This window comes from Carcharodon carcharias, chromosome 27 (genome assembly GCF_017639515.1).
Source record: "Carcharodon carcharias isolate sCarCar2 chromosome 27, sCarCar2.pri, whole genome shotgun sequence".
Lineage (NCBI taxonomy): Eukaryota > Metazoa > Chordata > Chondrichthyes > Lamniformes > Lamnidae > Carcharodon > Carcharodon carcharias.
In genome coordinates, this window is record NC_054493.1 from 1247323 (window position 1) to 1261094 (window position 13772).

At 48.6% G+C, this 13772-nt stretch overlaps 1 protein-coding gene across 1 annotated transcript in view; it reads left to right on the plus strand.

Annotated features, from left to right (window-relative positions):
- LOC121270111 (titin-like) overlaps positions 1 to 13772 on the plus strand; it is a 59664-nt gene that overhangs the window by 34424 nt on the left and 11468 nt on the right. Inside the window, exons 6-7 of the mRNA XM_041175425.1 lie at positions 10165 to 10491; positions 12442 to 12762. Coding sequence (XP_041031359.1) covers positions 10165 to 10491; positions 12442 to 12762 — 648 coding nt within the window. The remainder of the gene's footprint in view (positions 1 to 10164; positions 10492 to 12441; positions 12763 to 13772) is intronic.

Consider the following 13772-nt stretch of genomic DNA (forward strand, 5'->3'; position numbering starts at 1 on the left):
TAGGGGTTTAGAGGGATGGTCTTCGATGGGAGAGTGAGGGGATAAGAGGGATGGACTTCGATGGGAGAGTTAGGGAATTGGAAGGATGGTCTTCAATGGGAGAGTTATGGAATTAGAGGGATGGTCTTCAATGGTTGATTTATGGGATTAGAGGGATGGTCTTTGATGGGAGAGTTAGGGGATTAGAGGGAAGGTCTTCATGTGAGGGTTAGGGGATTAGAGGGATGGTCTTCAATGGGAGAGAGAGGGGATTAGAGGGATGGTCTTCAATGGGAGAGTTAGGTGATTAGAAGGATGGTCTTCAATGTTTGAGTTATTATATTAGAGGGATGTTCTTCAATGGGAGAGTTAGGGAATTAGAGGGATGGTCTTCGAAGGGAGATTTAGGATATTAGAGAGATGGACTTCGATGGGAGATTTAGGGTATTAGAGCGATGGTCTTTGATGGGAGAGTTGGGGGATTAGAGGTATGGTCTTCGATGGGGCAGTTAGGGGATTAGAGGGAGGGTCTTCGATAGGAGAGTTAGGTGATTAGAGGGAGGGTCTTCGATGGGAGAGTTAGGGGATTAGAGGGAGGGTCTTCGATGGGAGGTTAGGGGATTAGAGGGATGGTATTTGATGGTAGGGTTAGGGGATTAGAAGGATGGTCGTCGATGGGAGAGTTAGGGGATTAGAGGGATGGTCTTCATGGTAGAATTGGGAGATTAGAGGGATGGAATTAGATTGGAGAGTTAGGGGATTAGAGGGATGGGCTTCATGGGAGGGTTAGGGGATTAGAGGGATGGTCTTCAATGGGAGTGTTAAGGTATTAGAAGGATGGTCTTCAATGGTTGAGTTATGGGATTAGAGGGATGGTCTTCAATGGGAGAGTTAGGGGATTAGAGGAATGGTCTTCAATGGTTGAGTTATGGGATTAGAGGGATAGTCTTCAATGGGAGAGTTAGGGGATTAGAGGGATGGTCTTCAATGGTTGAGTAATGGGATTAGAGGGATGGTCTTCAATGGGAGAGTTAGGGGATTAGCGGGATGGTCTTGAATGGGAGAGTTAGGGGATTAGAGGGATGGTCTTCAATGGTTGAGTTATGGGATTAGAGGGATGGTCTTCACGTTTAGAATTGGGAGATTAGAGGGATGGACTTCGATGGGAGATTTAGAGGATTAGAGGGATGGTCATTGATGGGTGAGTTATGGGTTTAGAGGGATGATCTTCGATGGGAGAGTGAGGGGATAATAGGGATGGACTTCGATGGGAGAGTTAGGGAATTGGAAGGATGGTCTTCAATGGGAGAGTTATGGAATTAGAGGGATGGTCTTCAATGGTTGATTTATGGGATTAGAGGGATGATCTTTGATGGGAGAGTTAGGGGATGAGAGGGATGGTCTTTAATGGGAGAGAGAGGGGATTAGAGGGATGGTCTTCAATGGGAGAGTTAGGTGATTAGAAGGATGGTCTTCAATGTTTGAGTTATTGTATTAGAGGGATGTTCTTCAATGGGAGAGTTAGGGAATTAGAGGGATGGTCTTCGATGGGAGAGTTGGGAGATTAGAGGGATGGTCTTCGATGGGAGAGTTGTGGGATTAGAGGGTTGGTCTTTGATGGGAAAGTTAGGGGATTAGAGGGATGGTCTTCAATGAGGGAGTTAGGGTATTAGAGGGATGGTTTTTGATGGGCGAGATAGGGGATTAGAGGGAGGGTCTTTGATGGTAGAGTTAGGGGATTAGAGGGATGGTCATTAACGGGAGAGTTAGGGGATTAGAGGGATGGTCATTGATGGGAGAGTTAGGGCATTAGAGGGATGGTCATTGATGGGAGAGTGAGGGGATTAGAGGGATGGTCTTCGATGGGAGATTTAGGGGATTAAAGGGATGATCATTGATGGGAGAGTTAGTGGGATGGTCATTTTTTAGAGAGTGTGGGGATTAGAGGGCTGGTCATTTATGGGAGGGTTAGGGGATTAGAGGGATGGTCTTCAATGGGAGTGTTAAGGTATTAGAAGGATGGTCTTCAATGGTTGAGTTATGGGATTAGAGGGATGGACTTCAATGGGAGAGTTAGGGGATTAGAGGGATGGTCTTCAATGGTTGAGTTATGGGATTAGAGGGATAGTCTTCAATGGGAAAGTTAGGGAATTGGAAGGATGATCTTCAATGGGAGAGTTATGGAATTAGAGGGATGGTCTTCAATGGTTGATTTATGGGATTAGAGGGATGATCTTTGATGGGAGAGTTAGGGGATGAGAGGGATGTTCTTCAATGGGAGAGAGGGGGGATTAGAGGGATGGTCTTCAATGGGAGAGTTAGGTGATTAGAAGGATGGTCTTCAATGTTTGAGTTATTGTATTAGAGGGATGTTCTTCAATGGGAGAGTTAGGGAATTAGAGGGATGGTCTTCGATGGGAGAGTTGGGAGATTAGAGAGATGGTCTTCGATGGGAGAGTTGTGGGATTAGAGGGTTGGTCTTTGATGGGAAAGTTAGGGGATTAGAGGGATGGTCTTCAATGAGGGAGTTAGGGTATTAGAGGGATGGTCTTTGATGGGCGAGATAGGGGATTAGAGGGAGGGTCTTTGATGGTAGAGTTAGGGGATTAGAGGGATGGTCATTAACGGGAGAGTTAGGGGATTAGAGGGATGGTCATTGATGGGAGAGTTAGGGCATTAGAGGGATGGTCATTGATGGGAGAGTTAGGGGATTAGAGGGATGGTCATTAACGGGAGAGTTAGGGGATTAGAGGGATGGTCATTGATGGGAGAGTTAGGGCATTAGAGGGATGGTCATTGATGGGAGAGTGAGGGGATTAGAGGGATGGTCTTCAATGGGAGAGTTAGGGGATTAAAGGGATGATCATTGATGGGAGAGTTAGTGGGATGGACATTTTTTAGAGAGTGTGGGGATTAGAGGGCTGGTCATTTATGGGAGGATTAGGGGATTAGTGGGATGGTCATTGAATTGAGAATGTTGGGATTAGAGGGATGGTCATTGATAGGAGGGTTAGTGAATTAGAGGGTTGGTCATTGATATGAGAGTTAGGGGATTAGAGGGATGGTCTTCGATGTGAGAGTTAGGGGCTTAGAGGGATGGTCTTCAATGGGAGAGTTAGAGGATTAAAGGGATGGACTTCGATGGGAGTGTTAGGGGATTAGAGGGATTGTCTTCGATGGGAGGTTTAAGGGATTAGAGGGATGGTCTTCAGTGGTTGAGTTATTGGATTAGAGGGACGGTCTTCGATGGGAGAGTTGTGGGTTTAGTGGGATGGTCTTCATAGTAGAATTGGGAGATTAGAGGGATGGTCTTCAATGGTTGAGTTATTGGATTAGAGGGATGGTCTTCGATGGGCGAGTTAGGGGATTAGAGGGATGGTCTTCGATTGGCGAGTTAGGGGATTAGAGGGATGGTCTTCATGGGAGGGTTAGGGGATTAGAGGGATGGTCTTCAATGGGAGAGTTGGGGGATTAGAGGGATGGTCTTCGATGGGAGAGTTAGGGGGTTAGAAGGATGGTCTTCTGTGGTTGAGTTATGGGATTAGAGGGACGTTCTTCGATGGGAGAGTTGGGAGTTCAGAGGGATGGTCTTCATAGTAGAATTGGGAGATTAGAGGGATGGTCTTCAATGGCAGAGTTAGGGGATTAGAGGAATGGTCTTCAATGTTTGAGTTATTGCATTAGAGGGATGGCCTACAATGGGAGAGTTAGGGGATTAGAGGGATGGTCTTCGAAGGGAGTGTTAGCGGATTAGAGGGATGGTCTTTGATGGGAGAGTTGGATTTGAGGGATGGTCTTCGATGGGAGGGTTAGGGGGTTAGAAGGATGGTCTTCGATGGGAGAGTTGGGGGATTAGAGGGATTGTCTTCGATGGGAGGTTTAGGGGATTAGAGGGATGGTCTTCAGTGATTGAGTTATGGGATTAGAGGGACGGTCTTCAATGGGAGAGTTGGGGGTTTAGAGGGATGGTCTTCATAGTAGAATTGGGAGATTAGAAGGCTGGTCTTCAATGGTTGAGTTATTGGATTAGAGGGATGGTCTTCGATGGGCGGGTTAGGGGGTTAGAGGGATGGTCCTCATTGGAGGGTTAGGGGATTAGAGGGATGGTCTTCAATGGGAGAGTTAGGGGATTAGAGGGATGGTCTTCAATGGTAGAGTTAGGGGATTAGAGGGATGGTCATTGACGGAAGAGTTAGGGGATTAGAGGGATGGTCATTGATGGGAGAGTGAGGGGATTAGAGGGATCGTTTTCGATGGGAGAGTTAGGGGATTAAAGGAATGGTCATTGATGGGAGAGTTAGGGAATTAGTGGGATGGTCATTGTTTAGAGAGTGTGGGGATTAGAGGGCTGGTCATTGATGGGAATGTTAGGGGATTAGAGGGATGGTCATTGATGGGAGAATATTGGGATTAGAGGGATGGTCATTGATAGGAGGGTTAGTGGATTAGAGGGATGGTAATTGATGGGAGAGTTAGGGGATTAGCGGTTGGTCTTCGATGGGAGAGTTAGAGGTTAAAGGGATGGACTTCGATGGGAGAGTTGGGGGATTAGAGGGATGGTCTTCAATGGGAGAGTTAGGGGGTTAGACGGATGGTCTTCTGTGGTTGAGTTATGGGATTAGAGGGAAGGTCTTCGATGGGAGAGTTGGGAGTTTAGAGGAATGGTCTTCATAGTAGAATTGGGAGATTAGAGGGATGGTCTTCAATGGTTGAGTTATTGGATTAGAGGGATGGTCTTCGATGGGCGAGTTAGGGGATTAGAGGGATGGTCTTCAATGGAAGAGTTGGGGGATTAGAGGGATGGTCTTCGATAGGAGAGTTAGGGGGTTAGAAGGAGGGTCTTCTGTGGTTGAGTTATGGGATTAGAGGGACGGGCTTCGATGGGAGAGTTGGGAGTTTAGAGGGTTGGTCTTCATAGTAGAATTGGGAGATTAGAGGGATGGTCTTCAATGGTTGAGTTATTGGATTAGAGGGATGGGCTTCGATGGGCGAGTTAGGGGATTAGAGGGATGATCTTCATGGGAGGGTTAGGGGATTAGAGGGATGGTCTTCAATGGGAGAGTTAGGGGATTAGAGGGATGGTCTTCAATGTTTGAGTTATTGGATTAGAGGGATGGGCTTCGATGGGCGAGTTAGGGGATTAGAGGAATGGTCTTCGATGGGAGTGTTAGTGGATTAGAGGGATGGCCTTCGATGGGAGAGTTGGGGGATTAGAGGGATGGTCTTCGATGGGAGAGTTAGGGGGTTAGAAGGATGGTCTTTGATGGGAGAGTTGGGGGATTAGAGGGATTGTCTTCGAAGGGAGGGTTAGGGGATTAGAGGGATGGTCTTCAGTGGTTGAGTTATGGGATTAGAGGGACGGTCTTCGATGGGAGTGTTGGGGGTTTAGAGGGATGGTCTTCATAGTAGAATTGGGAGATTAGAGGGATGGTCTTCAATGGTTGAGTTATTGGATTAGAGGAATGGTCTTCGATGGGCGAATTAGGGGATTAGAGGGATGGTCTTCGATGGGAGATTTAGGGGCTTAGAAGGATGGTCTTCGATGTAAGAGTTAGGGGCTTAGAGGGATGGTCTTCGATGGGAGAGTTGTGGGATTAGAGGGATGGTCTTTGATGAGCGAGATAGGGGATTAGAGGGAGGGTCTTCGATGGTTGAGTTAGGGGATTAGAGGGATGGTCATTGACGGGAGAGTTAGGGGATTAGAGGGATGGTCATTGATGGGAGAGTTAGGGCATTAGAGGGATGATCATTGATGGGAGAGTGAGGGGATTAGAGGGATGGTCTTCGATGGGAGAGTTAGGGGATTAAAGGGATGATCATTGATCTGAGAGTTAGGGGATTAGTGGGATGTTCATTGTTTAGAGAGTGTGGGGATTAGAGGGCTGGTCATTGATGGGAGGGTTAGGAGATTAGAGGGATGGTCATTGATGGGAGAATGTTGGGATTAGAGGGATGCTCATTGATAGGAGGGTTAGTGGATTAGAGGGATGCTCATTGATGGTAGAGTTAGGGGATTAGACGGATGGTCTTCGATGTGAGAGTTAGGGGCTTAGAGGGATGGTCTTCAATGGGAGAGTTAGAGGTTAAAGGGATGGAGTTCGATGGGAGTGTTAGGGGATTAGAGGGACGGTTTTCGATGGGAGAGTTGGGAGTTCAGAGGGATGGTCTTCAATGGTTGAGTTATTGGATTAGAGGGATGGTCTTCGATGGGCGAGTTAGGGGATTAGAGGGATGGTCTTCATGGGAGAGTTCGGGGATTAGAGGGATGGTCTTCAATGGGAGAGTTAGGGGATTAGAGGGATGGTCTTTGATGGGAGAGTTGGGGGATTAGAGGGATGGTCTTTGATGGGAGAGTTAGGGGGTTAGAAGGATGGTCTTCGATGGGAGAGTTGGGGGATTAGAGGGATTGTCTTCGATGGGATGCTTAGGGGATTAGAGGGATGGTCTTCAGTGGTTGAGTTATGGGATTAGAGGGACGGTCTTCGATGGGAGAGTTGGGGGTTTAGAGGGATGGTCTTCATAGTAGAATTGGGAGATTAGAGGGATGGTCTTCAATGGTTGAGTTATTGGATTAGAGGGATGGTCTTCGATGGGCGAGTTAGGGGATTAGAGGGATGGTCTTCATGGGAGGATTAGGGGATTAGAGGGATGGTCTTCAATGGGAGAGTTAGGGGATTAGATGGATGGTCTTCATTGGTTGAATTATGTGATTAGACGGATGGTCATCAATGGGAGAGTTCAGAGATTGGAGGGATGGTCCTCAATAGTTGAGTTATGGGAATAGAGGGATGGTATTCAGTGGGTGTGTTAGGGGATTAGAGGGATGGTCTTCAATAGTTGAGTTATGGGATTAGAGGGATGGTCTTCAATGGGAGAGTTAGGGGATTAGAGGGATGGTCTTCAATGGTTGAGTTATGGGATCAGAGGGATGGTCTTGAAAGGGAGAGTTAGGGGATTAGAGGGATGGTCTTCAATTGGAGAGTTAGGGGATTAGAGGGATGGTCTTGAATGGGAGAGTTAGATGCTTAGAGGGATGGTCTTCGATGGGAGAGTTAGGGGATTAGAGAGATGGTCATCATTGTAGAATTGGGAGATTAGAGGGATGGAATTCGATGGGAGAATTAGGGCAAGAGAGGGATGGTCATTGATGAGAGAATTAGGGGATTAGAGGGATGGTCTTCAATGAGAGAGTTAGGTGATTAGAGGGATTGTCTTCGATGGGAGGGTTAGGGGATTAGAGGGATGTTCTTCAATGGTTGAGTTATGGGATTAGAGGGATGTTCCTCGATGGGAGAGTGTGGGGATTAGAGTGATGGATTCGATGGGAGATTTACGGAATTAGAGGGATGGTCTTCAATGGTTGATTTATTGGATTAGAGGGATGGTCTTCAGTTGTTGAGTTATTGGATTAGATGAATGGTCTTCAATGGGAGAGTTAGGGGATTAGAGGGATGGTCTTCGAAGGGAGTGTTAGTGGATTAGAGGGATGGTCTTCGATGGGAGAGTTGGGGGATTAGAGGGATGGTCTTCGATGGGAGAGTTAGGGGATTAGAGGTATGGTCTTCAATGGGAGAGTTAGGGGATTAGATGGATGGTCTTCGATTGGTGAGTTTGGGTATTAGAGCGATGGTCTTCATGGTTGAATTGGGAGATTAGAGGGATGGACTTCGATGGGAGATTTAGGGGATTAGATGAATGGTCTTCAATGGTTGATTTATTGGATTAGAGGGATGGTCTGCAATTGGAGAGTAAGGGGATTAGAGGGATGGTCTTCAGTTGTTGAGTTATTGGATTAGATGGATGGTCTTCAATGGGAGAGTTAGAGGATTCGAGGTATGGTCTTCGATGAGTGAGTAAGGGGATTAGATGGATGGTCTTCGATGGGAGAGTTGGGGGTTTAGAGGGATGGTCATCACAGTAGAATTGGCAGATTAGAGGGATGGTCTTCAATGGTTGAGTTATTGGATTAGAGAGATGGTCTTCGATGGGCGAGTTAGGGGATTAGAGGGATGGTCTTCATGGGAGGGTTAGGGGATTAGAGGGATGGTCTTCAATGGGAGAGTTAGGGGCTTAGAGGGATGGTCTTCAATGGTAGAGTTAGGGGATTAGAGGGATGGTCTTCGAAGGGAGTGTTAGTGGATTAGAGGGATGGTCTTCGATGGGAGAGTTGGGGGATTAGAGGGATGGTCTTCGATGGGAGAGTTAGGGGATTCGATTGATGATCTTCGATGGGGGAGTTAGGGGATTAGAGGGATTGTCTTCAATGGTTGAGTTATGGTATTAGAGGGATGGTCTTCAATGGGAGAGTTAAGGGATTAGAGGGATTTTCTTTGATGGGAGGGTGAGGGGATTAGAGTGATGGTCATTGATGGGAGAGTGTGGGAGATAGAGGGATGGTCATTGATGGGAGGGTTAGGGGATTAGAGGGATGGTCTTCGATTGGAGAGTGATGGGATTAGAGTGATGCTCTTCGATGGGAGTTTTAGGGGATTAGAAGGATGGTCTTCCATGGGAGAGTTAGGGGATTAGAGGGATGCTGTACTATGGGAGTTAGGGGATTAGAACGATGGTCTTCGATGGGAGTTTCAGTGGATTAGAGGGATGGTCTTCGAAGGGAGAATTAGGGGATTAGAGGGATGGTCTTCGATGGGAGAGTTAGTGGATTAGAGGGATGGTCTTCAATGGTTAAATTATGGGATTAGAGGGATGGTCTTGAATGGGAGAGTGAGGGGATTAGAGGGATGGTCTTCAATGGTTGAGTTATGGGATTAGAGTGATGGTCTTCGATGGGAGATTTAGGGGATTAGTTGGATGGTCTTCGATGGGAGAGTTTGGGGATTAGAGCGATGGTCTTCATGGGTGAATTGGGAGATTAGTGGGATGGACTTCGATGGGAGATTTAGGGGATTAGAGGTATGGTCTTCAATGGTTAAATTATGGGATTAGAGGGATGGTCTTCAATGGGAGAGTTAGGGGATTAGAGGGATGGTCTTGAATGGGAGAGTGTGGGGATTAGAGGGATGGTTTTCAATGGTTGAGTTATGTGATTAGAGTGATGGTCTTCGATGGGAGAGTTAGGGGATTAGATGGATGGTCTTCGATGTGAGATTTTGGGGATTAGAGCGATGGTCTTCATGGTTGAATTGGGAGATTAGAGGGATGGACTTCAATGAGAGATTTAGGGGATTAGAGGGATGGTCTTCAATGGTTGAGTTATGGAATTAGAGGGATGGTCATTGTTGGGAGAGTTAGGGGATTAGATGGATGGTCTTCGATGGGAGAGTTTTGTGATTAGAGGGAGGGTCTTCAATGGGAGATTTAGGGGATTAGAGGGATGGTCTTCAATGAGAGTTTTAGGGGATTAAAGGGATGGTCTTCAATGGTTGAGTTATGATATTAGAGAGATGGTCTTCAATGGGAGAGTTAGAGGATTAGAGGGATGGACTTCGATGGGAGGGTTAGGGGATTAGAGTGATTGTCTTCGATGGGAGGGTTATGGGATTAGAGGGATGGTCTTCAGTGGTTGAGTTATTTGATTTGTTGAATGGTCTTCGATGGGCGAGTTAGGGGATTAGAGGGATGGTCTTCAATGGTTGTGTTAATGGATTAGAGGGATGGTCTTCGATGGGTGAGTTAGGGGATTAGTTGGATGGTCTTCATGGGAGGGTTAGGGGATTAGAGGGATAGTCTTCAATGTTTGAGTTATTGGATTAGAGGGATGGTCTTCATTTGGAGAGTTAGGAGATTAGAGGTATGGCCTTCGAAGGGAGTGTTAGCGGATTAGAGGGATGGTCTTCGATGGGAGGGTTAGGGTATTAGAGGGATGGTCTTCGATGGGAGGGTTAGGGTATTAGAGGGATGGTCTTCAAGGGGAGAGTAAGCGTTTTAGAGGGATGGTCATTGATGGGTTAGTTAGGGGATTATAGGGATGGTCTTCGATGGGAGACTTGGGGGATTAGAGGGATGGACTTCGATGGGAAGGTTAGGGGATTAGAGCGATGGTCATTGATGGAAGGGTTAGGGGATTAGAGGAATGATTGATCTACCCATGAATTTCCATTGATGTGGGGAGAGGTGAGGGATACATTTGATTGCTGATCTATTACACAAGGTGCTCCAATCCCTGTCCCCTGAGCTGAAATGTTCTCCTCACTCTGAGGGTTTTAAACTGAATCCTTCCTGTAGTTTCAGCTGACATGAAGGTTCCTGTGGTCCAGGTGATGGATATCGAGCAGCAGGAAGCCTCTGGCAATGGATCCACCAGCACCCTGGCCTGTTTTGTGTCTGGTTTCTACCCAGGAGACATCTACCTGACATGGAGATCGCAGGGCAGTGAGGTGACAGACGGAGTGACCACCTTCCCAGTGACCACGGACAGTGAGGGGACTTTCCATGTGGTCAGTCAGCTCTCTGTCCCGACAGAAACCAGGGAGAGAGGCCAGATCTTCAGCTGTGTGGTGGGACACCAATCCTTAAAGGAACCCTTAGACCGACCAGTCAGAAAGGAACCAGGTAAAAATGATTCCTGTCAGCATTGAATTTGTTTTGTTCATTGATTCATTCCCTGGAAGTTGGGGTCGCTGTCTGGGCCCAACGTTTATTACCCATCCCTAATTGTCCCTTGAGAAGGTGATGGGTGAGTTGCCTTCCTGAACCACCGCAGTCTCTGTGGTGTATGTACACCCACGGCGCTGTTAGGGAGGGAGTTCCAGGATTTTGTCCCTGTGGTGTAGGTACACCCACAGCGCTGTTAGGAAGGGAGTTCCAGGATTTTGTCCCTGTGGTTTAGGTACACCCACAGCGCTGTTAGGGAGGGAGTTCCAGGATTTTGTCCCTGTGGTGTAGGTACACCCACAGCGCTGTTAGGGAGGGAGTTCCAGGATTTTGTGCCCTGTGGTGTAGGTACACCCATGGCGCTGTTAGGGAGGGAGTTCCAGGATTTTGTCCCTGTGGTGTAGGTACACCCACAGCGCTGTTAGGGAGGGAGTTCCAGGATTTTGTCCCTGTGGTGTAGGTACACCCACAGCGCTGTTAGGGAGGGAGTTCCAGGATTTTGACCCAGTGACAGTTAAGGAACGAGTGATATAATTCCAAGTCAGGATGGTGATGTGATTGGAGAGGAACTTCCAGTTGTTGGTGTTCCCATCTAACTGCACAGTTCCAGTCTCCCTATCCCCCTCAGTTAGACCACACTCGGACACCGTGCACAGTTCCGGTCTCCGTATCCCCTGGGTTAGACCACACTTGGAGCCCCGTGCACAGTTCCGGTGTCCGTATCCCTCGGTTAGACCACACCTAGAGCACCGTGCACAGTTCCGGTCTCCGTATCCCTCGGTCAGACCACACACGGAGCACCGTGCACATTTCCGGTCTCCTTTTCCCTCGGTTAGAGCACACTCAGAGCACCGTGCACAGTTCCAGTCTCCGTATCCCTCAGTCAGACCACACACGGAGCACCGTGCACATTTCCGGTCTCCTTTTCCCTCGGTTAGACCAAACTCGGAGCACCGTGCACAGTTCCGGTCTCTGTATCTCTGGTTAAGACCACACTCGGAGCACCGTGCACAGTTCCAGTCTCTGTATCCCCCTCGGTTAGACCACACTCGGAGCACCGTGCTCAGTTCCGGTCTCCGTATCCCTCAGTTCGAGCACACTCGGAGCACCGTGCACAGTTCCAGTCTCCGTATCCCCTCGGTTAGACCGCACTCGGAGCACCGTGCACATTTCCGGTCTCCTTATCCCTCGGTTAGATCACACTCGGACACCGTGCACAGTTCCGGTCTCCTTATCCCTGGGTTAGACCACACTCAGAGCACCGTGCACAGTTCCGGTCTCCGTATCCCTCGGTCAGACTACACACGGTGCACCGTGCACAGTTCCGGTCTCCGTATCCCTGCGTTAGACCACACTGGGAGCACCGTGCACAGTTCCAGTCTCTGAACCCCTCGGTTAGACCACACTCGGAGCACCGTGCACAGTTCCGGTCTCCAAATCCCTCAGTTAGACCACACTCAGAGCACCGTGAACAGTTCCGGTCTCCGAATCCCTCAGTTAGACCACACTCAGAGCACCGTGCACAGTTCCGGTCTCCGTATCCCTCGGTTAGACCACACTCGGAGCACCGTGCACAGTTCTGATCTCCATATCCCCCTCGGTTAGACCACACTTGGAGCACCGTGCACAGTTCCGCTCTCTGAATCCCTGGGTTAGACCACACTCGGAGCACAGTGCACAGTTTCGTTCTCCGTATCCCTCGGTCAGACCCACACTCGGTGCACCGTGCACAGTTCCGGTCTCCATATCCCTGGATTAGACCACACTTGTTGAGCAGGGAGAGGGACACAGAGAAAGGGAGTGAAATGTTGACACCTTGTCTTGCCCCAGGACTCTATTTGATGTTTCTGGTCAGTCCGGTTCTATCGAGCTGATTCCTCTTTACAAATCGATTTGTCTCCCTCTCAGTTCGACCTCCGACCCCTCCCTCCATCCGGATAATTCCTCCATCGATCCGGGAGATCCTGACCAATCAGACGGCCACGTTGAGCTGTGTTGCTACGCTGTTCTACCCGGCGACAATCAGGTTCCGGTGGTTCCGGGCTCAGTCTGACATGTCGGATCATTCCCAGACATCGCTCCCCGTTGGGAATCTGGACGGGACCTCCAGCAGCAGAAGCATCTTAAGAGTGACAGCCGAGGAGTGGAGTTCAGGCGGCAGTTATACCTGTCAGGTCGCACACGAGGCATTGGCAACCCCACTCAGCCGCTCTGTCAGTGTCCGAGACAGTGAGTCCCTGTTCAGCCCCGGGGGGGAGTGGGGCTGATGGTAACAGGGGCTGCTGGGGAGAGGAAGGGAGTCTAGATAGAGTTAGTGGATGAGTGGGATGTTCTTCATTGGGTGAGTTTGGGGATTAGAGGGATGGTCTTCGATGGGAGAGTTGGGGGATCAGAGGGATGGTCTTCGATGGGAGAGTTGGGGGATTAGCGGATGGTCTTCGATGGGTGAGTTGCGGGATTGGAGGGTTGGTCTTCGATGGGAGAGTTGGGGGATCAGAGGGATGGTCTTTGATGGGACAGTTAGGGTATTAGAGGGATGGTCTTCGATGGGAGAGTTGGGGGATTAGCGGATGTTCCTCGATGGGTGAGTTGGGCAATTAGAGGGATGGTCTTCGATGGGAGAGTAAGGGGATTAGAGGGATGGTCTTCGATGGGAGAGTTAGGGGATTAGAGGGATGGTCTTCGATGGGTGTTAGGGGATTAGAGGGATGTTCTTCGATTGAATAGTTGGGGGATTAGAGGGATGGTCATTGATGGGTGGATTAGGGGATTAGAGGGATGGTCTCGATGGGAGAGTTAGGGGATTAGAGGGATGGTCTTCGATGGGAGAGTCAAGGGATTAGGGGGATGGCCTTCATGGTAGAATTGGGACATTAGAGGGATGGACATCAATAGGAGAGTTAGGGGATTAGAGGGATGGTCTTCAATGGTTGAGTTATGGGATTAGAGGGATGGTCTTCAATGGGAGAGTTCCGGGGATTAGAGGGATGGTCCTCAGTGGTTGAATTATGGGATTTGAGGGATGGTATTCAATGGGAGTGTTAGGGGATTAGAGGTATGGTCTTCAATGGTTGAGTTATGGGATTATAGGGATGGTCTTGAACGGTTGATTAATGGGATTAGAGTTATGGTCTTCAATGAGAGAGTTAGGTGATTAGAGGGATTGTCTTCGATGGGAGGGTTAGAGGATTAGAGTGATGGTCTTCAATGGTTGAGTTATGGGATTAGAGGGATGGACT